At 46.6% G+C, this 23,709-nt stretch overlaps 1 protein-coding gene across 14 annotated transcripts in view; it reads right to left on the bottom strand.

Annotated features, from left to right (window-relative positions):
- The window catches only part of LOC106577626 (adhesion G protein-coupled receptor L3), a 329,820-nt gene that overhangs the window by 121,090 nt on the left and 185,021 nt on the right, over positions 1-23,709 (bottom strand). For 10 of the 14 annotated variants that reach the window (XM_014155901.2, XM_045701384.1, XM_014155886.2 and 7 more), the window contains 2 exons: positions 23,477-23,491; positions 19,525-20,325 (listed from right to left, as the gene is read on the bottom strand). In XM_014155901.2, coding sequence (XP_014011376.2) covers positions 19,525-20,325; positions 23,477-23,491 — 816 coding nt within the window. Of the gene's footprint in view, positions 1-19,524; positions 20,335-23,476; positions 23,492-23,709 lie in introns of all 14 variants that reach the window. The other 4 variants (XM_014155890.2, XM_045701387.1, XM_014155903.2 and 1 more) reach the window with 2 other exon arrangements.

Here is a 23,709-nt window from a genome sequence, read left to right as displayed (position 1 = left end):
TAATATTTGAACTCTGTTCACAGCTTTCTGCTTGGCCACGTCTGCTGGGGGTACGTCTTGAAACTTAAACTTCCACTGGGATTCACCTCAATCAAGTGTAGGCGAGATACTGTAAACCAGAATCAACAAATCCTTATTTTTTAAAAAGGAAGACAATTATGACAAAGTGTGAATTGTGTCATAATATCACTTGCGTAATAGGTGCTTTAAGTAAGGAAGACAGTGGTGAATAATTGATTGAATTGTTGATGCTTTTATCATTGCATCGTTGGTTGAATTTTTTTCTTCCATGAATGTCAAAACACATTGCACACAGCTCTGTTGGAGGTCGAAACATTAGCAGGTGTCATGGAGTGTTGCAAGGGAGCGATGTTACGTAAATAAAATCAAATTTTATGCATCACATGCTTCATAAACAACAGGTGTAGACTGACAGTGAAATGTTTTATTTGATTTATTTCACCTTTATTTAACCAGGTAGGCCAGTTGAGAACAAGTTCTCATTTACAACTGCGACCTGGCCAAGATAAAGCAAAGCAGTGCGACAAAAACAACAACACAGAGTTACACATAAACAAACGTACAGTCAATAACACAAAAGAAAAGAAATAGAAAAATCTATGTACAGTGTGTGCAAATGTAGAAAATTAGGGAGGTAGGCAATAAATGGGCCCTAGAGGCGAAAATAATTACAATTTAGCATTAATACTGGAGTGATAGATGTGCAGATGATGATGTGCAAGTAGAGATACTAGGGTGCAAAATAGCAAGAGGGTAAGAGGGTAAGTAATAATATGGGGATGAGGTAGTCGGGTGTGCTATTTACAGATGGGCTATTTACAGGTACAGTGATCGGTAAGCTGCTCTGACAGCTGATGCTTAAATTTAGAGAGGGAGATATAAGACTCCAGCTTCAGAGATTTTTGCAATTCTTTCCAGTCATTGGCAGCAGAGAACTGGAAGGAAAGGCGGCCAAAGGGAGTGTTGGCTTTGGGGATGACCAGTGCAATATACCTGCTGGAGTGCATGCAATGGGTGGGTGTTGCTATGGTGACCAGTGAGCTGAGATAAGGCAGGGCTTTACCTAGCAAAGACTTATAGATGACCTGGAGCCAGTGGGTTTGGCGACGGATATGAAGTTGGGGCCAGCCAACGAGAGCATACAGGTCGCAGTGGTGGGTAGTATATGGGGCTTTGGTGAAATGCTGACTTACGGGTCCTTTTCCAACAGTGCAGAGGTTAAAGATTAATATAAGAAGTCTGCAGGGTTGTGTTTTTTTAATTTATTTTTTATCATTTTGGGGTTTTGAAGTTATGGATTTCAGAGCACGTATGGTTGAATTTAACAAATGACCTCTAACATTAGAACTGATCCCTTTATTGTGGTCTTGATTGAGGGGGTTTCCATTTTTTTTCTTCGTCTCATGTGGCTGCAATTTAACCACTAAACCTTGAGAGAAGTATTTATTGTGCTTATTTCCCCTTTCTCTCCTTACTCTGACATACTCTTACAAACCAACTAACCTAACTATACTGTAGCCATGACAACACCCGTTCATACCAATCGAACAGCAGTCAATGACACACAACTCAAAACTATTTTCGCTGTCTCAGTCCATCCTTTCTCTATAATGACAACGCATTCAGTGGTAAGCCACACATATCCCCCTATATGTTCTGGTCACACACCCCCCAAATGCTGTGCATGTAGTGGAACGGGTAGGTAAATGATGATGAAACTCCTGTCGTTTAATGGGCCTTTTGTGGCAGGCCCACAAATCTGTCAGTGGGGTCCGGTGGTAAATGATGCATGGAAACATCCGGTAATACCCTGATATCATCTGACATCAGGAAGCCATAATGGATGGATGGTGGCCATTGTTTGGAAACTAATTCCTCATCCCGGCTCCCCGAGACTACAGAGGACAGCTGTGGCGGTCACTGCGACAGGGTCGTATGCACTGGTATGGGGGAGCATCCTGCCGCTCACTCAGCTTCTTCAATGCGTATACACAAATGGACTTGATAGCGTACACACACAGACACACACACACAAATACAAATGGAGCTACATGGATGTTCGTGCACACCTGCGCACATGCACGCAAACCTACAGTGTGCGCACAAAAACACACACACAGAAAGAAGCACACATACAGTAGCACAACTGATGACAACAGGGCCCTGTGAGGCCTGAAATGAGGGACGCTGAGAGCTCACAAGCTCATTCTCATTTCCAGAGACAGAGTCAGACGGGCTTCTGAAAAACCTGCACGTCTAAATAACCGTGGAGAGGTTGAAAGCAGGGAGGGAAGGAGGGGAGTGACAGGGGAAAAGGGGAAGTAGGACACAGTGTCTCGCTCCCGGTCAAAAAGCCTCGAGTCTGGATTTTGAACCGGGGCCGATTTGATAATACAAAGCCTCTCCGTGACAACTCCAACACTGCTGTTACCAGGGGAAACGACAGTGGCCCAGATCCACTCTACTGATAAAAGGAATAGGATAAAAAATAATATTAATATATAATAATATTATTATTAATAGTATTGAAAAGACAAACCTGTGCGTCAATCTAAGTAACATAATAAAAAAATCCCCATCAAAATCCATCAGTTTAAACTAGAGCTATCCGCTTATGTTGGCCTGCCGCATCTGCGATGGAACGTGTCTCAGACCATGCGACGTCCCCCAACCCAAAGAAATGGGTATTTTCATGAAAACATCTATTGAAACAAAGGCACAGCGGAGTCAAACCAGTCTCTGCTTCTCTTCTACGCATAATGTGGTTGTTGTTTCATTTCTGCATGTGTCAGAGGAGATGGATGGGGTGGTGGTCTGAAGTGAAGAATCATCTGGCATTCCCTGGAACCGCACAGATGAGCTGTGTATGATTTCTGGATCAAGGTACAGCCCGTTGTAGATGATGAATAATGACTCCTCCGGTCGAGGAAGCAAAACGTGCACCACATGACGCATAAATGGGACCGCATGAATTTTTGGGGCCCAGGAAGAGTAGCTGCTGTGTTCGCAGCAGCTAACGGGGATACTAATAAAATACTAAATAGTCAAATGGAATGTTTATGCCATGTTTCAAAAGGATGACATAGCAACTCGCCTGCTGGCCGCGGTGAGAACTAAGCTGGTTTGCCGTTCAAATAGATAACATGATGTTTACTACCCGTGAGGAACTTGGCTACATTTGAAAGCTGTGCAGGAAGTAACATGGATAGGGGAACAACAAGGGACCACATCATCTATAGTAGGTTGTACACTGTATTGGAGTACAGCATGAGCAATACGGCATTTTAAAGCCAAGCAAAAAACTAGAAAGCAAGCGGCACCGCCATGCGGCAAATCTCAAGCTACATACCTAACAAGTTTCCATTGTGTTTCCACTCCCTTGGTTTGGGACAAGCCTGTGTCCATAAGACTAATACACTGCTATTGTAATCCTAAACCCTGGACACAGTTTTGCTGGTGACTCACCCTGGACATGGTTAGCCTACCTCATTGGGAGTACGCCAAGTGTTTAATAAGCATTTAGGCCATGTTGCCAAGCTGACAAGATCATAAAACAGCATGAAAGAAAACAATAAGAATTCAAGAAGCTTTTTCTGAAACAGCAGCTGAGCATTGGAACTAGATAGTAAGGCAACAATGCATTCATGAATGCATTCCAAGAATTCAGGCGTAAAGCAAATAATAGCATACTTAAACAGGTAGTAAACACACACACAGAGAGGAGGTCAAAGGGCAAAAAGTTGTGTCCGAAGTAACCAGCTGGTTAACAAGGCCAAACAACAGTTGCTCTGTCAGTCTGCATCTACCTGTTAGCCGTTCTTATTCAATTAAGCAAATCTCTGTTACTACTGACAGGGCAAAGACTCTCAGGCCTTGCCCAAATCATGCCAGCCTCAGTATGAAGGTTGATGCCAATGTCTCAGGCACCCTCTGGCACACGCTGGAACTCTGCCCCGGCCAGATGGCAACATGTGGCACGATTACAGCAGGCACGTCAGACAGTGGAGGGTATCGGTGATGCCAACTGTGCCGCCTGTGCCACAGTACCCGTCATCCACAGATGGCTTGAGATGACAGAGAAATGTCAGAGGTTTTGCGACCCAAGAGGGATATCCGGAGATCAACGGTGGTTGCAGTGAACCGACAAAGCAGATCACATGGAGAGGGATCATTGACTCTAGGGAGAAATATTCGTTTAGAGACATAACACTGGACAACCGTCAACTAACAGCGTTTGCTAAATGACCTGCATGTAATTAACAAGGCATGGCCAGTTCAGAAGGGAAACCTGAGTGTGTTGACGTCAGCGGATATTGCACCAGTTGGATTCACACTAATTACACGTGGTCTAAATAACTTGACCAGTTCTACACATGCTTCCTCAATGCCCGGATGTCACACGCTCGCATGTGCTGGCGTCTCTTGCTGCCGTGTTGCTGTAACTAGCTGTTCCTTCCGTTTCTGATATCCCATCACCACCCCAGCCCCCACCTGGGTTCTGTGTTTCTTCCTTCAAGAGGATAACGATATAGAGTATTGTGCTCACTGCCTGTAGTTATATTATCATATTCCCATGATGCTTTGCGCTGGCAGTGAGCTGTCCTGAAGGAGTAGAGACATGCTTTGTTATCTTTTCGATAAATGGTTAAATGTACACGTGGTGTTCTCTTTCTAAAATGTCCTAATTAAACAAGTCCTCCTTTAAAAAAAAACACCTTGATAAATATGGACGATTCCATGCCAGCAAAAAATATTTTTGCTATCTCAGATTGTTCTGGAAATGTTTCACATAGAAACTTCACTGGGAGGAAGCACATTTGAAATGCTTTTTTACATTCGTATCACAAACCATTTCTGAGAAAATCATGATGAAAGGCCCGTTTTAGACCTATACATGCCTCTTGTAAGACAGCTATGAGCTCTCTCTCATACATGCACACAGCACAGACTCTTTCCCCCCTGCCACCCACATACACCAGGCAGGCAGCAGGCACCAGTGGCAGGTGTCTGAGGCAGGGCAAATTCTCTCAAGTGACTGCCTGCACTAAGTAGCCTTGGGGACTTTCTTCCTCCCCCGCTCACTGTGGCAGAAATTAGTATTAGTAAGGTCAGCCTGAACGTCCAGCTGAACCCACACTGACTCCATCTTGGTTTCTATTCCTCTTCTGTGATCATTAGATATTCAAATATGTATGTTAACATCTAGTCCCATGTCCGCTATTTCAAACCTATGCATAATGGACTACATATCCATGGAAATTCACACAAACATTTTAGCAGCAGTATGGCACCGACAGAGATGGTCGCTTCGCGTTCTTAGGAAACTGTGCAGTATTTAGTTTTTTTATGTATTATTTCTTACATTGTTACCCCAGGAAATCTTAAGTCTTATTACATACAGCCTGGAAGAACTTTTGGATATAAGAGCAACGTCAACTTACTAACATTACGACCAGGAATACGACTTTCTCGAAGCAGATCCTCTCTTCGGACCACCACCCAGGACAATGGATCTAATCCCAGCAGCTGACCGAAAACAACGGCGATGCAGAAGGGGCAGACGGAGCGGTCTTCTGGTCAGGCTTCGTAAACGGGCACATCGCTCACCACTCCCGATGATACTACTCGCCAATGTCCAGTCTCTTGACAACAAGGTAGATGAAATTCGAGCAGGGGTTGCCTTCCAGAGAGAAATCAGAGACTAACATTCTCTGTTTCACAGAAATATGGCTCTCTCAGGATATGTTGTCGGAATCGGTCCAGCCACCAGGCTTCTCCAAGCATCGCGCTGACAGAGATAAACACCTCTCTGGGAAGAGGAAGGGCGGGGGTGTATGCTTTATGATTAACAACTCATGGTGCGATCTCAACTTGCCTACCTGATTAAATAAAGGTGAAATAAATAAATAAAAATAACAACAAACAGGAACTCACGCCTTCTGCTCACCTGACCTAGAATTCCTTACAATCAAATGCCGGCCATTCTACCTACCAAGAGAATTCTCGTCAATTATAGTCACAGCTGTGGACACCCCTCCCCCCTCAAGCAAACACCAAGACGACCCTCAAAGAACTTCACTCGACTCCACGTAAACTGGAAACTATATACCCGGAGGCTGCATTTATTGAAGCTGGGGATTTTAACAAAGCAAATTTGAGATCGATGTTACCTAAATTTTATCAGCATATTGCTTGCACGACTCGTAGGGCTAATACTCTGGACCACTGCTACTCTAACTTCCGCGATGCATACAAAGCCCTCCCCGCCGTCTCTTCGGCAAATCCGACCACGACACCATCTTGCTCATCCCGGCTTATAGGCAGAAACTCAAACAGGATGTACTAGTGATGAGAACAATTCAACGCTGGACTGACCAATTGGAAGGCACGCTCCAAGATTGTTTTGATCACGCGGACTGGAATATGTTCCAGTCAGGCTCAGAGAACAACATTGATCTATACACTGACTCGGTGAGTGCATTTATAAATAAGTGCATTGGAGATGTCGTTAACCACTGACTATTAAAACCTACCCTAACAAGAAACCGTGGATGGATGGCGGCATTCGCAAAAAACTGAAAGCACGATCCACCGCATTTAACCATGGAGAGAGGTCTGGCGATATGGCTGAATATAAAGAGTGTAGTTATTCCCACCGCAAGGCAATCAAACAAGTGAAATGCCGGTACAGGGACAACGTGGAGTCGCAATTCAACGGCTCAGACACGAGACGTATGTGGCAGGGTCTACAGGAAATCACGGACTACAAAACAAAAACAGCCATGTCACGGCAACCAACATTACGCTTACAGACAAACTAAACACCTTTTCCCGCTTTTAGAGTAATACAGTGCCACCGCCGCAGCTCGCTAACACAGTCTGCGCCCCATCCCTCTCCTTCTCAGTGGCTAACGTGAGTAAAACATTTAAACATGTTAACCCTCGCTTTGCTGCTGGCCCAGACGGCATCCCTAGCCGCGTCCTCAGAGCATGCGCAGACCAGCTGGCTGGTGTGTTTACGGACATATTTAATTGCTCCCTATCCCAGTCTGTTGTCCCCAGATGCTTCAAGATTGCTACCATTGTTCCTGTACCCAAGAAGGCAAAGATAACTGTACCCAAGAAGGCAAAGATAACTGAACTAAATGACTACCGCCCCGTAGCACTCACTTCTGTCATCATGATGAAGTGCTTTGAGAGGCTAGTCAAGGATCATATCACCGCCACCTTACCGACCACCCTAGATCCACTTCAGTTTGCATACCGCCCCAACAGGTCCACAGATGATGCAATCGCCATCGCACTGCACACTGCCCTATCCCATCTGGGCAAAAAGAATACCTATGTAAGAATTCTGTTCATTGACTACAGCTCAGCTTTCAACACCATAGTACCCTCCATGCTCGTCATCAAGCTGGAGGCCCTGGGTCTCAACCCCTCCCTGTGCAACTGGGCCTTGGACTTTGACGGGCCGCCCCCAGGTGGTGAAAGTAGGAAACAACATCTCCACTTCACTGACCCTCAACACTGGGGCCCCACAAGGGTGCGTGCTCTGCCCTCTGCTGTATTCCCTGTTCACCCACGACTGCATGGCCATGCACGCCTCCAACTCAATCCTCAAGTTTGCAGACGACACAACAGTAGTGGGCTTGATCACCAACAATGACGAGACAGCCTACAGGGAGGAGGTGAAGGCACTCAGATTGTGGTGTCAGGAAAACAACCTCTCACTTAGCATCAACAAAACAAAAGAGATGATCGTGGACTTTAGGAAACAGCACCCCCCCCATCCAGGGAGCACCCCCCTATCCACATCGAAAAGTTAGCAGTGGAGAAGGTGGAAAGTTTTAAATTCCTGGGCGTACACATCACAGACAAACTAAATGGTCCACCCACACCGACAGTGTGGTGAAGAAGGTGCAACAGCATCTCTTCAACCTCAGGAGGCTGAAGAAATATGGCTTGTCACCCAAAACCCTGACAAACTTTTACAAATGCACAATCGAGAGCATCCTGTCGGGCTGTAACACAGCCTGGTACAGCAACTGCACCGCCCTCAAACGCAAGGCTCTCCAGAGGGTGGTGCGGTCTGCACAACGCATCACCGGGGGAAAATTACCTGCCCTCCATGACACCTACAGCACCCGATGTCACAGGAAGGCCAAAAAGATCATCAAGGACAACAGCCACCTGAGCCACTGCCTGTTCACCCCGCTACCATCCAGAAGATGAGGTCAGTACAGGTGCATCAAAGCTGGGACTGAGAGACTGAAAAACAGCTTTTATCTCAAGGCCATCAGACTGCTAAACAGCAATCACTAACTCAGAGAGGCTGCTGCCCACATTGAGACCCGATCACTGGACACTTTAATAAATGGATCCTTAGTCACATTAAACAATGCCACTTTAAATAATGTTTGCATATCTTACATTACTCATATCACATGTATTTTATACCATCTACTGCACCTTGCCTATGCCGCAAGGCCATCGCTCATCCATATATTTATATGTACATATTCTCATTCACCCCACATATTTGTGTGTATTCGGTAGTTGTTGGGGAATTGTTAGACTACTTGTTAGATCTGTGTGTATTCGGTAGTTGTTGGGGAATTGTTAGATTACTTGTTAGATCTGTGTGTATTAGGTAGTTGTTGGGGAATGGTTAGATTACTTGTTAGATCTGTGTGTATTAGGTAGTTGTTGGGGAATTGTTAGATTACTTGTTAGATATTACTGCACTGTTGGAACTATAAGCACAAGCATTACGCCACACTCACATTAACATCTGTGTAACGGCTGTCTTCAGAAATTAACCAAGGCGCAGCAGGTATGTGAATACTCATCTTTAATTACCCAACAAAAGGAGTAAAGCATCCACAGGAAACAATAAACACGACAGCAGCAACAGTTTGCAGGCTAAAAAAAAAAAAAACGCAGTGCAAAACAACCACCCACAACCCCAAAGAAAAACACACACACCTATATAGGACTTCCAATCAAAGGCAACTATACACACCTGCCTTCAATTGGAAGTCCCAATCAACAATACAAACATTCCCCATACACAAAACTGCCACGTCCTGACCCCAAAACTAAAACAATAGCTCCATCTGCTGGTCAGGACGTGACAATCTGCTAACCATGTGTATGTGACCAATACAATTTGAAGTGTTCCCATGTCACAGTATATTGATCATTCCGGGGCTGCTTTTTCTCCGGCTATTTTGTCTCAGATTTGTATTCAGCTTTGGTGAAGTGGGCTTACAAATATCCTGTCAGAATGAGAGGCCTTCCTCTTTATTCCACTTTTTGATTTCCTCATTTTTTCCCCTGCCACTTTGTAAAGAAGACCGTTTCAATTAATTGTATTTGCGCTCGCACACTATTGAATTTGATGGAAAGAATATGCCAGGAGAGGACAAGGAGACGTGGTCTTTTAATGCTGTCTGCTTGGAAAACCTGTATTTCCTTTTTTTTCAATCAAATTCAGTAAATACAATTATCGATAAGTGTTGTCATAGAAACATGCTTTGAATGGAGTTGTCCTCTATCCTCGATTTGTTCTCTTGAGAGATTGAAGCATCTGCTCCATAAGGGCAATTATGCTCTTGTAAAAGAATTGTTGACAATTGTCCCACTGCCTTGCCTACAGACATACAAATGGATGTCCCCTAAGCATTGATTATTTTCAATTTGTACCGTTTCGTTCTCAAGTATAAGGAACATGATGAGATAAGTCTGGCTGCAACATTTCTGCAATATATTTGGACTATTTCCACAACATTAGATGGAATAAACATCAGTCATAAAACATACTATACATACAGTCAGTGGTGGATTTAGGTATAGGCGACATGGGCAACTACCCAGGGCGGTATGTGGCGCCCGCACCCAAAGATTTGGAATGGTGTCATTTGCACGATCGGTTTTCTATCGCTCATTTGCACGTCACGTCAATGATATCATGTCACCGTGTGGGACTGTGGGTCATTTAACCGTGTCGGCGTGGGCGCCCTGATTCTAGTTTGTGAGCTAGGCAGGCTACTATCTGGGAAGGTCTCCCACTCAGAAGTACGAGATGGGGAGGGGGGTGGTGGTAGGCTGACCTCAGGTCTCCCCACTGGAAGCCCGAGGTAGGGGGAGCGGGGGAATATTGTCAGGGGATTACAGTACTATTGCGATTAGTAAAATCAGTCACACTACGAAATGCTACCAAATAAACCACAATTCATTCATAATACTGTGAATATATAGTTTCACAGACACATCGTTGCATTTTTTTCTGGTTTGTGCAAAACTGTTAAGAATTTAAAAAAACAGTCTGCACACCACCAAGGTGAATTGGTTTAGTCTTGACTCTTGGTTGACAGTGTTGGGGGATGGGTAATGTATTGATGCTCGAGTGACAAATCAACACAAATTTGTTTCCATTTGTCTTTGTTAGTTCTTTTTGATATTTATGAGTCATTTTTGTATACATTTTTATAGTTATAAATGTTATGATTATTTGTTTGTGTTGTTCCAAATGTCTGAGTTGTTCCAAATGCGCTGAAGGGGGAGGGAGGGGGGGGGGGGGGGTCGCCCAGGGACACATACAAGCTAGAACCGCCACTGCATACGGTATCCACAGCTCTTTCATCATCTTATGTAGTTTTCATACATCAGCCAATCAGAAACAAATGCATCACCGTTCAGCATGATAAGACGATGCACCGAACCACCTCCATAATTCAAACCCACCACAAAAGGAAAAACCACACCATTCCAAAAATACATTCCCAGAATCCCATGCAAAACCCCTGTGCCCATAGTCACGTGGCATGGCGTGCTGAGCCAAGACCCAGCTGTGGGCATGGACATGACTCCCGTGCTCCATTGCCCATTTCCCATGCTCCATTGCCATAGCAGCTTGCGTGCCTATGGGGGTGGGGGAGGTGGGGCCACAGGTGGTATCAAGCCTCTGTGGCGGAAATCTTACTAAACTACCCCCCTTCCTTTAGCTTTAACCCCTTCATGAGTGGTCTGGTCAGGGAAAGACCATAACCTGTGTATTTCACCTCCATACGTATGCCTTTGATAATTGTGTCTTGGTTCGCTGCAGTAAGATCCAGGTGAGGTTGACTAGTGGAGATACAGTATGAGCTACATCAACGATGTTGAGCAACAGCTGTAGCCAAGGCATTTCATGGAAGGTCACAGTCCTGTAGGTTCTACAGCAAATCAACTGAATCCCTTCCTTATACAGTAGCGAAACTAGAATGATAGCTAACCCATATCTACTCCGATCCCTTTGAGGAACACGTTTCTTGCCTAATCCTTAATGAAATGAGACATGCAATCTACCCATCTAAAAAAAGTAACATCCGAACCCAAACAGTACACGTCAATCCATCGATCGACCAATCAAGTCAATCATTCACTCCTGATCGGTCTGTTTATCTGGCGCTGTTTGCCTCGGACACTATCTACTTCATCTATCAGTTTACTGCATCCATCTACTGTGTCTGTCTCTCAATCTCTCTCGCCTCCTGGCTCGCCTGCTTGGAGGTCAGCCCATTCCGCACCAAGGGATACTGAACTGGTTCTCCCAGAGAAGGAAAGGTTCATTAGCGAGAGAGCGAGAATGCAAAAGAGCGAGCGAGAGAGACAGAGGCAGAGTGTGAGAGGCAGAGCGCGAGAGAGACAGAGCGAGAGAGACAGAGAGCGAGAGACAGAGAGAGAGCGAGAAACAGAGCGAGAAACAGAGATAGAGAGCGAGAGACTGGGGCTGACTTCACAAACCTGTTCTACTATCACACTGAAGCCTCAGGACCAGAACATCCAATCAATCAGAATAAACTAAAAATGAACACAGTCAAAACAAAACTACATTACTTATTCGGGGAAAAAAGCACAAGCAAAACACAGTGCTATCTGGCCCTAAATCAGAAGTACACCGTGGCAAACTATTTGACGACGGTTACTGATCAAAACCTTAGGAAAACCTTGAAAAAGTACAGGCTCAGTGAGCACAGCCTTGCCATTGAGAAGGGTAGACACAGGAAAACTCTTGCGCGAGACAGAAACAAAATTTGACATACCAATTAAGATCTGGCTAAAAATACTTTAATCAGCTAAAGAACTCATTGCGCTTTATGGGGTCCGCTCACCAACCAAGAATTCACAAAATGGGACAAACACCAAATTGAAAGACTGCATGCAGAATTCTGCTCAAATATCCTTCGTGTACAACGTAAAACACCAAATAATGCAGAGCAGAATTAGGCCGATACCCACTAATTATCAAAATCCAGAAAAGAGACATTAAATTCTACAACCACCTAAAAGGAAGTGATTCTCAAACCTTCCATAACAAAGCCATCACCTACAGAGAGATAAACCTGGAGAAGAGTCCCCTAAGCAAGCTGGCCCTGGGGCTCTGTTCACAAACAGACCCCACAGAGCTCCAGGACAGCAACACAATTAAACCCAACCAAATCATGACAAAACAAAAAGATAATTACTTGACACATTGGAAAGACTTACAAAAAAACAGAGCAAACATAGAATGCTATTTGGCCCTAAACAGAGAGTACACAGTGGCAGAATACCTGACCACTGTGACTGACCCACAATTATTAGAGACACATATTTCCCTCAGATTACACAGACCCACAATTAGAAAAACAAATCCAATTTTGATAAACTCCCATATCTATTGGGTGAAATTCCACAGTGTGCCATCACAGCAGCAAGATTTGTGACCTGTTGCCACAAGAAAAAAGCCACCAGTGAAGAACATTGAAATATAAGCTATATTTATGTTTATTTATTTTCCCTTTTGTACTTTAACCTTACAACACTGTATATAGACATAATGACATTTGAAATGTCTTTATTCTTTTGGAGTGTAATGTTTACTGTTATTTTTTGTTGTTATTTATTTCACTTGCTTTGGCAATGTAAACCTGTTTCCCATGCCAATAAAGCCCTTAAATTGAATTGAGAGAAAGCAAGAGAGAGCGACACAGAGAGCGACACAGCCAGAGAGACAGAGCTTGAGAGAGAGCGAGACAGAGCGTGAGGGCGAGAGAGCCCGACAGACAGAGGGGCGCGACAGACAGAGTACGAGAGAGTGCGACAGACAGAGCGCGAGAGAGCAGACAGAGCGCGAGACAGCAGACAGAGCGCGAGACAGCAGACAGAGCGCGAGAGAGCGAGACAGCAGACAGAGCGCGAGAGAGCGAGACAGCAGACAGAGCGCAAGAGAGCGAGACAGCAGACAGAGCGCGAGAGAGCGAGACAGCCAGAGCGAGTGAGCCAGCATGAGCAAGCAAGCCAGACAGAAAGAGGGAGCGGGCGACCCAGACGGAGCGAGCGGGCGACCCAGACGGAGCGAGCGGGCGACCCAGATATACAGACAGAGAGAGCCAGACAGAGCGAGCGAGCCAGACAGAGCGAGCGAGCCAGACAGAGCGAGCGAGCCAGACAGAGCGAGCGAGACAGACAGAGCGAGCGAGACAGATAGAGCGAGCGAGACAGACAGAGCGAGCCAGACAGAAGCGAGCGAGCCAGACAGAGCGAGCCAGACAGAGCGAGCGAGCCAGACAGAGCGAGCGAGCCAGACAGAGCGAGCGAGCCAGACAGACAGAGCGAGCCAGACAGACAGAGCGAGCCAGAGCGAGCCAGACAGACAGACAGAGCCAGAGCGAGCCAGACAGACAGACAGAGCGAGCCAGACAGACAGAGCGAGCCAGACAGAGCAAGCGAGAGAGCCAGACAGAAAGAGCCAGACAGAAAGAGCGAGCGAGTCAAACAGAGCGGGCGAGCCAGACAGAGCAGAGAGCGAGCCAGACAGAGCGAGCAAGCAAGACAGAGCGAGCCAGACAGACAGAGCGAGCCAGACAGACAGAGCGAGCCAGACAGACAGAGCGAGCCAGACAGACAGACAGACCAAGTGAGCCAGACAGAGCGAGCCAGACAGACCGAGTGAGCCAGACAGAGCGAGCCAGACAGACCGAGTGAGCCAGACAGAGCGAGCCAGACAGAGCGAGTGAGCCAGACAGAGCGAGTGCGAGAGAGCCAGATAGAGCGAGTGCGAGAGAGCCAGACAGAGCGAGTGCGAGAGAGCCAGACAGAGCGAGTGCGAGAGAGCCAGACAGAGCAAGCGAGAGAGCCAGACAGAGCGCGAGCGCGAGAGAGCCAGACAGAGCGCGAGCGAGAGAGCCAGACAGAGCGCGAGAGAGCCAGACAGAGCGCGAGCGCGAGAGAGCCAGACAGAGCGCGAGCGCGAGAGAGCCAGACAGAGAGCGAGCGCGAGAGAGCCAGACAGAGCAAATGCGAGAGCCAGACAGAGCGAGTGCGAGAGCCAGACAGAGCGAGTGCGAGAGCCAGACAGACAGAGCGCGAGCCAGACAGACAGAGCGCGAGAGAGCCAGACAGAGCGAGCGCGAGAGAGCCAGACAGAGCGAGCGTGAGAGAGCCAGACAGAGCGCGAGCGCGAGAGAGCCAGACAGACCCCGAGCGCGAGAGAGCCAGACAGAGCCCGAGCGAGAGACCAGACAGAGCGAGTGCAAGAGCCAGACAGACAGAGCGAGTGCGAGAGCCAGACAGACAGAGCGCGAGCCAGACAGAGCGCGAGCGCGAGAGAGCCAGACAGAGCGAGTGCGAGAGCCAGACAGACAGAGCGAGTGCGAGAGCCAGACAGACAGAGCGCGAGCCAGACAGAGCGCGAGCGCGAGAGAGCCAGACAGAGCGAGCGCGAGAGAGCCAGACAGAGCGAGCGCGAGAGAGCCAGACAGAGCGAGCGCGAGAGAGCCAGACAGAGCGAGCGCGAGAGAGCCAGACAGAGCGAACCAGAGCAAGCGAGAGAGCCAGACAGAGCGAACCAGAGCAAGCGAGAGAGCCAGACAGAAAGAGCCAGACAGAGAGAGCGAGCGAGTCAGAAAGAGCAGGCAAGCCAGAGCGGGCGAGCCAGACAGAGTGAGCGAGCCAGCCAGACAGAGCAGAGAGCGAGCCAGACAGAGCGAACCAGACAGAGCGAACCAGACAGACAGAGCAAGACAGACAGAGCGAGACAGACAGAGCGAGACAGACAGAGCGAGCGCGCACGAGACAGACAGAGCGAGCGAGAGAGCCAGACAGAGCGAGCCAGACAGACAGACAGAGCGAGCCAGACAGACAGAGCGAGCCAGACAGACAGACAGAGTGAGTGAGCCAGACAGACAGACAGAGCAAGCCAGACAGACAGACAGAGTGAGCCAGACAGACAGACAGAGCGAGCCAGACAGACAGAGCGAGCCAGACAGACAGAGCGAGACAGAGCGAGACAGACAGAGCGAGCGCGAGACAGACAGAGCGAAAGAGCCAGACAGACCGAGCGAGCCAGACAGACAGAGCGAGCCAGACAGACAGAGCGAGCCAGACAGACAGAGCGAGCCAGACAGACAGAGCGAGCCAGACAGACAGAGCGAACGAGCCAGACAGAGCGAACGAGCCGGACAGAGCGAACGAGCCGGACAGAGCGAACGAGCCCCAGACAGAGAGAGCGAACGAGCCAGACAGAGCGAGCCAGACAGACAGAGCGAGCCAGACAGACAGAGCGAGCCAGACAGACAGACAGACAGACAGACAGACGAGCCAGACAGACAGAGAGCGAGCCAGACAGACAGAGAGCGAGCCAGACAGAGAGCGAGCCAGACAGACAGACAGAGCGAGCCAGACAGACAGACAGACAGAGCGAGCCAGACAGAGCGAGCGAGCGAGCCAGACAGAGCGAGCCAGATAGAGCGAGCGAGCCAGACAGAGCGAGCGAGCCAGACAGAGCGAGCGAGCCAGACAGAGCGAGCGAGCCAGACAGAGTGAGCGAGCGAGCCAAGCCAGACAGAGAGAGCAAACAAGCCAGACAGAGAGAGCAAACGAGCCAGACAGAGCGAGACAACCAGACAGACAGAGCGAGCCAGACAGACAGAGCGAGCCAGCCAGCCAGACAGAGCGAGCGAGCGAGCCAGCCAGACAGAGCGAGCGAGCGAGCCAGCCAGACAGAGCGAGCGAGCGAGCCAGACAGAGCGAGCGAGCGAGCCAGACAGAGCGAGCGAGCGAGCCAGACAGAGCGAGCGAGCAGACAGAGCGAGCGAGCCAGACAGAGCGAGCGAGCCAGACAGAGCGAGCGAGCCAGACAGAGCGAGTGAGCCAGACAGAGCGAGCGAGCCAGACAGACAGACAGACACAGAGCGAGCCAGACAGACAGAGCCAGCCAGACAGAGACAGAGCCAGCCAGACAGACAGACAGACAGACAGAGCCAGCCAGCCAGAGCGAGCCAGACAGAGCGAGCGCGACAGCAGACAGAGCGCGAGAGAGAGACAGAGCGAGCCAGACAGACAGAGCCAGACAGACAGAGCCAGCCAGACAGAGACAGAGCCAGCCAGACAGACAGACAGACAGACAGAGCCAGCCAGCCAGAGCGAGCCAGACAGAGCGAGCGCGACAGCAGACAGAGCGCGAGAGAGCGCGACAGCAGACAGAGCGCGAAAGAGCGAGACAGACAGAGCGAGAGAGAGAGAGCGCCCGACAGACAGAGCGCGAGAGAGCGCAACAGACAGAGCGCGAGAGAGCGCAACAGACAGAGCGCGAGAGAGCCCGACAGACAGAGCGAGCCAGCCAGAGCGAGCGGGCGACCCAGACAGACAGAGCGAGCGGGCGACCCAGACAGACAGAGCGAGCGGGCGACCCAGACAGACAGAGCGAGCGGGCGACCCAGACAGACAGAGCGAGCGGGCGACCCAGACAGACAGAGCGAGCGGGCAACCCAGACAGACAGAGCGAGCGGGCAACCCAGACAGACAGAGCGGGCAACCCAGACAGACAGAGCGGGAAACCCAGACAGAGTGAGCGAGCCAGACATACAGACAGAGCGAGCGAGCCAGACAGAGCGCGACAGACAGAGTGAGCCAGACAGAGCGAGCGAACGAACCAGACAGAGCGAGCGAGCCAGACAGAGAGAGCAAGCGAGCCAGACAGAGAGCGAGCGAGCCAGACAGAGAGCGAGCCAGACAGAGAGCGAGCGAACGAGCCAGACAGAGCGAGCGAACGAGCCAGACAGAGGGAGCGAACGAGCGGACGAGCCAGACAGAGAGAGCGAACGAGCCAGACAGAGAGAGCGAACGAGCCAGACAGAGCTGGAGAGACCGTGAGACAGAGCGTGAGATAGAGCTCGGAGAGAGCGCGAGACAGAGCTGGAGAGAGCGCGAGACAGAGCTGGAGAGAGAGAGAGAGAGAGAGAGAGCAAGAGAGAGACAGACAGACAGAGAGCAAGAGAGAGAGAGAGAGAGCGAGAGAGATCATAGCGGCAAGATTTGTGACCTGTTGCCACAAGAAAATGGCAACCAGTGAAGAACAAACACCATTGTAAATACAACCCATATTTCTGTTTATTTATTTTCCCTTTTTTACTTTAACTATTTGCACATCGCTACAACACTGTATATAGACATAATATGACATTTTAAATGGCTTTATTCTTTTGGAACTTCTGGGACTAATGTTTACTGCTCATTTTGTTTATTGCTTATTTCACTTTTGTTTATTATCTATTTCACTTGCTTTGGCAATGTTAACATATGTTTCCCATGCCAATAAAGCCCTTGAATTGAATTGAAATTGAGCGAGAAAGTGAGCGAGAAAGTGAGAGAGAGAGAGAGAGAGAGAGAGAGAGTGAGAGAGCAAGACAGCAAAAGTTGGCAGAGCGTCGCTAGATAATTTTCTGCAGTCTGCCTCCCAAATGCATGTAAAAGCATTGTTTGATACATCATCATTTAATAAGGCACGCACCTTACAAGTTTTGTTTTTGCTTAAGCGACAACAGGGAATCAATTACGTGTAGCCCCTATGCTTGTGGGAAGTGGAGGGTCAGGCATTAGCGCAATCAGATAACAGAACTCTTCTGATATTCCACCTCTAAGAATAGCTACTGGCTTCGACGTTACAGACTCGAGGCCTGGTGGATATGCATTTCAGCTGAGATTCAGAGAGAGAAAAAAGTCACTTAAATGAAAAACAGCAGGTAAAAGCAGAAATTTTCACTTGTGACATTTTAAACTAGGCTGTTGATGAGCCAGTGCAAATAATTATCTTAGCGTGCCAAAATTATTTTGGGTACGCTTGACTACTACTTTTAAAGAACAAATATCGTAGGGAATAAATGTAGCTTTTGTAAAAAGAGTTATGGCAAGTTTAAATTAGAGCAGTCATCTGGCCAGGTCGCAGTTGTAAATAAGCCACTTGAGAACAAGTTCTCAACTGGTTAAATAAAGGTGAAATAATGATTTTTGTTTAAATAAATCTGTCTTTACAAAGATGACTGGTACAGTACTCACACCGACTGAGAGCAGACTGAAAAGGCAAATAACGCATTTAGTTCTATTCACAACTTTTGTCATAGAATTATATACAAAATAATGTAATATCTAACATAGAGCAGAAACTAGGGACAACAACTGCCCTGAAATACGATCCCCTTGAGAAAAAAATAACAACCCAATCACGTGAAAGCAAACAATTTTTTGTTATTCTATTTTTAAACGCAAACCCTTTTTTTCTCCACTGACCCGACAATAGTTGAAATGTCTCGTAAAACAACAATGCTACTGCAGTTATTACATTTTCCCACAGCTGGTGTGAGGTTGTCTACTTGGTTTTTCTCTCATTTGAAGGGTTTAATTAAAAAGGAAGATGACACATTGAGGCATCATATTGCATAGCTAATTATCACCAACCCACACACTCTCGATGGTGCTAAATTCCAACGTAAAACGATACATATACTTCCTCTTTATTTACTCTGCTCTTTACTCTCCAATTAAAAAAGCCCCTCAATTATAGTGTCAAACAATCTATGAAAAAGTTTCAAGTTACTTGCAGGTTCGCATTTCGTTGAACGGTGTGTATCCTGTACATAGAACTAATAAAAACTTGCTTGACACTAATTGGTGGGCTCATAGGCCATAATGTGAAAATTATGCCAAATGTTAAGATATATTGCAACACTGAAATGTGATGAAATGAATACATGTTTAACAGTGTTTTACTGAATAAAAGCAAAGGATTAGTGTGCTCTTTGAGAACATTTTCATGACAACAAACCATACATCCATTTACACACTTTCTCCTCGGCAACAACCTCTTCACTTCTCCTGCTATCAAAACGCCTGCCGACACTCATAACGTCTACCATTTATACCCATAACAGGGTACACTTTTTGGGGGGATAGTCCAGATAGTATGACCATCTGTAGAGCATTTACAGATGGACTGTCAACAAACTATCTGTTGATAAGTAACTGTTTGCTAAGGTTACGCTAGAATAACGGTCAAGGTTAGGGTTACGTTTAGGGTTGGGTTAGGGTTGGGTTAAGGTTAGAGCTAGGATTAGTAGACAGTTAGTTGAAATAACTGAATTACCAACAAGCTAGTGACAGACATGAAACAGAACAGAGAAAAGAGAATAAAATCTGTCCTACCCGGTTTACTGTCCAAGGCGCCAAAGTCCAGTGAGTACTTGACCACATGGTAATTGTTCCACACGTACAGCAGGTTGTCCCGCGGGTTGTAATCCACGGCAGCGATGTACTGGTATGAGTTGGGGAAGGGGATGTCCAGGAAGCCATCTTTACTTAGCTCTGTGTTGTAGATATAGTCGATCTTGTTCCCTGTCGCCTCGTTGTCGTCGTCTTCGTAGACCGATTTCACCACGTACAGAATCCCGCAGATCATGAAGGCGTTGGATGCCGAACGCTTGTCGTAGGCGGTATCCCAGGTTCCTTCTACGCGGAGAGTATATGGGTTCAGTTGGCTGATGACGATGCGCCCGTTGTTCTGCTCCGTGGCGTAGATGACCCACAGGCCGTTCTCGTCCACGGCGAGGTCAATGTCCGACTTGCCGCCCCAGCGGTATGGCGAGGTGTCGTGGTAGTTGGCGCTGCCAATGATGGCCTCGCCACTCTTGATGCGCGTGCGCAGGTCGAACTTGACGATGTTGCGCGTGCGCTCCTTGTTGAAGAACAGAGCGCCATCGTACACTACGAAGCCTGTGCCGTCGACGCGGTGCGGCAGCTTGTACGTGGTCGTGGGTCGCCCGGCGATGAAGTCCTCTTTGGAGGAGTACTCGGTCAGCGTGTCCGTGCGGTATGGCGTCCAGGGCATGTAGTAGATCTTGTCGGAGGCCTGGAGGGGGTCTTTACACCAGGCACCGGATTGGTGGTCTGACTCAAAGAGGTGTTCGCTCTGGTACACCCCTCGCAGCAAGCCGGGGCACAGGAATACTGAGGAGCCAAAATGGAGGAAAGACAAACGCAGAGAGTTACTTTGGCATGAATTAGACTTCATTATTGGACTACTGCAACTAGAAGGAGAAAGGACAAAAGAAGGCTAGTGTAAAAGGAAGTCATTGCTTTCACCTGATGAGGATAATGTTTACAATGCATTAGTTCTTTAATAGTTAATTTATGTAGGCTATATAACAAATAGAACAGAAAAAATTGTTGTCAATGTTGCTTAAATATAAAAAAATAATGTTTTTGTCATTTTAGCAGACGCTCTTATCTAGAGCGACTTACAGTAGTGAATGCATACATTTCATTTCATGCATTTTTATTTATTTATTTTTTCGGTACTGGCCCCCCGTGGGAATCGAACCCACAACGCTGGCGTTGCACACACCATGCTGGCGTTGCAAACACCATGCTCTACCAACTGAGCCACAGGGAAGATGAACGAGGTATGAGAGTATTATAATTTCAGAACATGCACGCACGTGTACCCATATCGAGCTAGCTATCCACATATTTACAATAGGCATGTAATCCGTGCCATGATCAATGTAATACAAACATCAATACATTCCATACACTTGTTTCACCCATGCCAACTCCTCAGTGCTACTGTATCATTGGTTAATAAATAACATCTAATAGGGAATGTCTAATACAAACACATTAAAAGATTTTGATAAATAGCTCAAGCATAATTATTGGCATTTGGGGCCCAGGAACACAATAATAACTATCTATATTACTACATGAGAATATTCTTCCATTATTGAGATATCTTCAGTCTGTGGCATCATGATTTACAATGCCCCTGCATTCTAAACTAATTATTTCCTAACTGGTTTGTACTGAAATCTTATGAAGTAATGCAGCATATGAGTCGATAGCATCCCTTGCCGAAGGTGATTCTGTTTCAAGATGGATTACACTTTGACCGACGACTGAGTCAATTTCAAGTTAGCCGTCTTGATAAAAAGATTACATTTGAATTTAAGTCCTACTCATACGGATTTAACATATGAAGCACGTCATTTATTTGGACCGAGAGACAACAACAACATTCATAATTATCTAAACGGGATCATCGACAGCCTCTTGAAAAATTATCTTTTTCTAATGTTGTATATTCACTTACGCTCCCTAAAACAGACTCTTATACCATTTAAAAAGTAACATTAGCACAGAAACTTAAAAGTACAGGTAACTCAATAATGAAGTAGGATTGAAGGTAGGAAGGTTTGAAATACTGTAGGTCTACACTTTTAAAAATAGTGATTTGACCATAGCATGAGATGCTAAGAGCAGTGCTATTGTCAAGAGCTAGACGAAAGCAACAAAGAATTAAGACAACCTAACATTTCCACCCAAGTTCGTTGGGATTCAGGGTGTGCAGCACATGAGCAATAGCAACAAATGGAAAGTGGGCGAAAGCTTCTTTATTTATGACAAGTGAGCAGCCTGACACCCCCGATGACAGGTGCTTCCTGGGGACTCAGACGGAGGTAAAAGCAGTGTGTTCAGAGAAGAAAAACAACAAGCCTGACTGCTTTGTCATCTCTTAAGATTAAACATGTCTACCTGCATGTGAATAACATACTGTGATGCCTCCCATTGCACACATCTAAACTAGCACACAACCAAAATGCTAAGAGGGTCTCTATGGCTTAATAAGGCTTTCAGAATCTAGCATGCCCGGTAGGTAGTCCTCTACTAAAAGGAAATTGGGACTGCGTCCTAAATGGCACTTTGTTCCCTATTTAGTGCACTACTTTTAACCAAGGACTATAGGTCAAATGTAAAGCACTATATAGGGTAGAGGGTTCATTTGGGACGCACCCTGCGCTTTTGGTAGAGCATGGTGTTGTGGGTTGAATTCCCACGGGGGGTCAGTACGAAGAAAAAAAAGGAAAAAATAAATGTATCAAATGTATGCATTCCCTACTGTAAGTCGCTCTGGATAAGAGCGTCTGCTAAATGACTAAAATGTAAATATTTGATCTATGGGTTTAAGGTTACTTATATGAGTGCACCCTTAGCTTTAAACATGACTGTCTAAGGGGCCAGGACCAAAACATAAAAACAACACAACTGCTAGCACAACACTGGGGCCCAGGTGCAGTATTAGGCTATCTTATCATGCACGGTAGCATTCCAATAATATCTGAACATGTGGGTGTCTTTGTGCATTCTGCCATACTGACTGGGAGTCCCTGAAGGTTATAACATCATCATGTTAGGCCTATATATAATCTGGAATGCTGACAGTTTATTGAGCGAGGCTATTGATTGGCGTCCACACCTCTCGCCTTTAATATGATGCTGCTGGCAAACATGAACAGAATAACTTTCAATTACCTGGGAAAGAAAACGTTCTGGATAGATGCATATAGTGGAAGAAAGATATGGCGTGTATTACTGCAGTTAGATGAAAGATAGTTATGCTACTGACAACATACGAACCTCCGATGTTATTCTTTGTTTTTATTTTCAGGTGAATCATGACAAGCATTTACATCATTTTGACCATCTAAAAGCACTGTTAAAACACTTGACACGACATTTGCTATTTCCCCAAAATCTAAACACAATAAAATGTGTGCGCTGTGTCTGTACTGTTGAAATAACCTTTGCCTCGCGTGAATGTCTTAGAGTTTCATGATAGGTTCTGTGTTCTAAAGTTTCTTTGTTGGCAGTATTTGGGTCTAGATTGACACTAGCACTTTGTACATTGTCAAAAACGGGACTACTGTTTACATGACCCATGACGTCACTTGATGTGGGACCCCACCTTTTAATAAGAAAGGACACATAGTCGTCATTGCATGTCACTCTTCCATGAATCCGATGATCATGACAATGAGTTTGGTTTCCATGCAAAACATGCTAAAGCCTGCACTTAAAACGCATTATGATACGGTTTTAATGCTTAGTAAGACTTTTCGAAAGGCATGTATGACCTACTAATGTCTTATGGCGTGTTACCGACATGTCCATCACTACTAGGGCACACATTGAATTAGCAGACATTAGAAGGTCAATAAAGAGCAGATGACATAAGAGAAAAGCTGCTAAGGCAACCCCCATCACCAAGCAAAGCATGAACCCCAATGAAGTCTCGATAATAAAGGAGTGGGCAATTAGTTACCTTTTTGTTCCACTTCTATTTTAGGCATGAGAAGGAGAGAAAAGAAGAGAGATACAGAATAGATTAATGATGCGATAACTGGCAAAAGAGTCAAGTTTACTTCAGCAGGTCAAACACATTGGAACATTAGCATTGTGGATGATGAGGTTGCTTAGTGGTGGAGTAGTTGGAACAAAACATTCAATCGTAAAGCGTTGGGAAAGAAACGTGTCGCTTGTCACACAGCCTGTGGG

This window comes from Salmo salar, chromosome ssa18 (genome assembly GCF_905237065.1).
Source record: "Salmo salar chromosome ssa18, Ssal_v3.1, whole genome shotgun sequence".
Classification (NCBI taxonomy): domain Eukaryota; kingdom Metazoa; phylum Chordata; class Actinopteri; order Salmoniformes; family Salmonidae; genus Salmo; species Salmo salar.
This window is presented reverse-complemented; position numbering and strand designations above follow the sequence as displayed.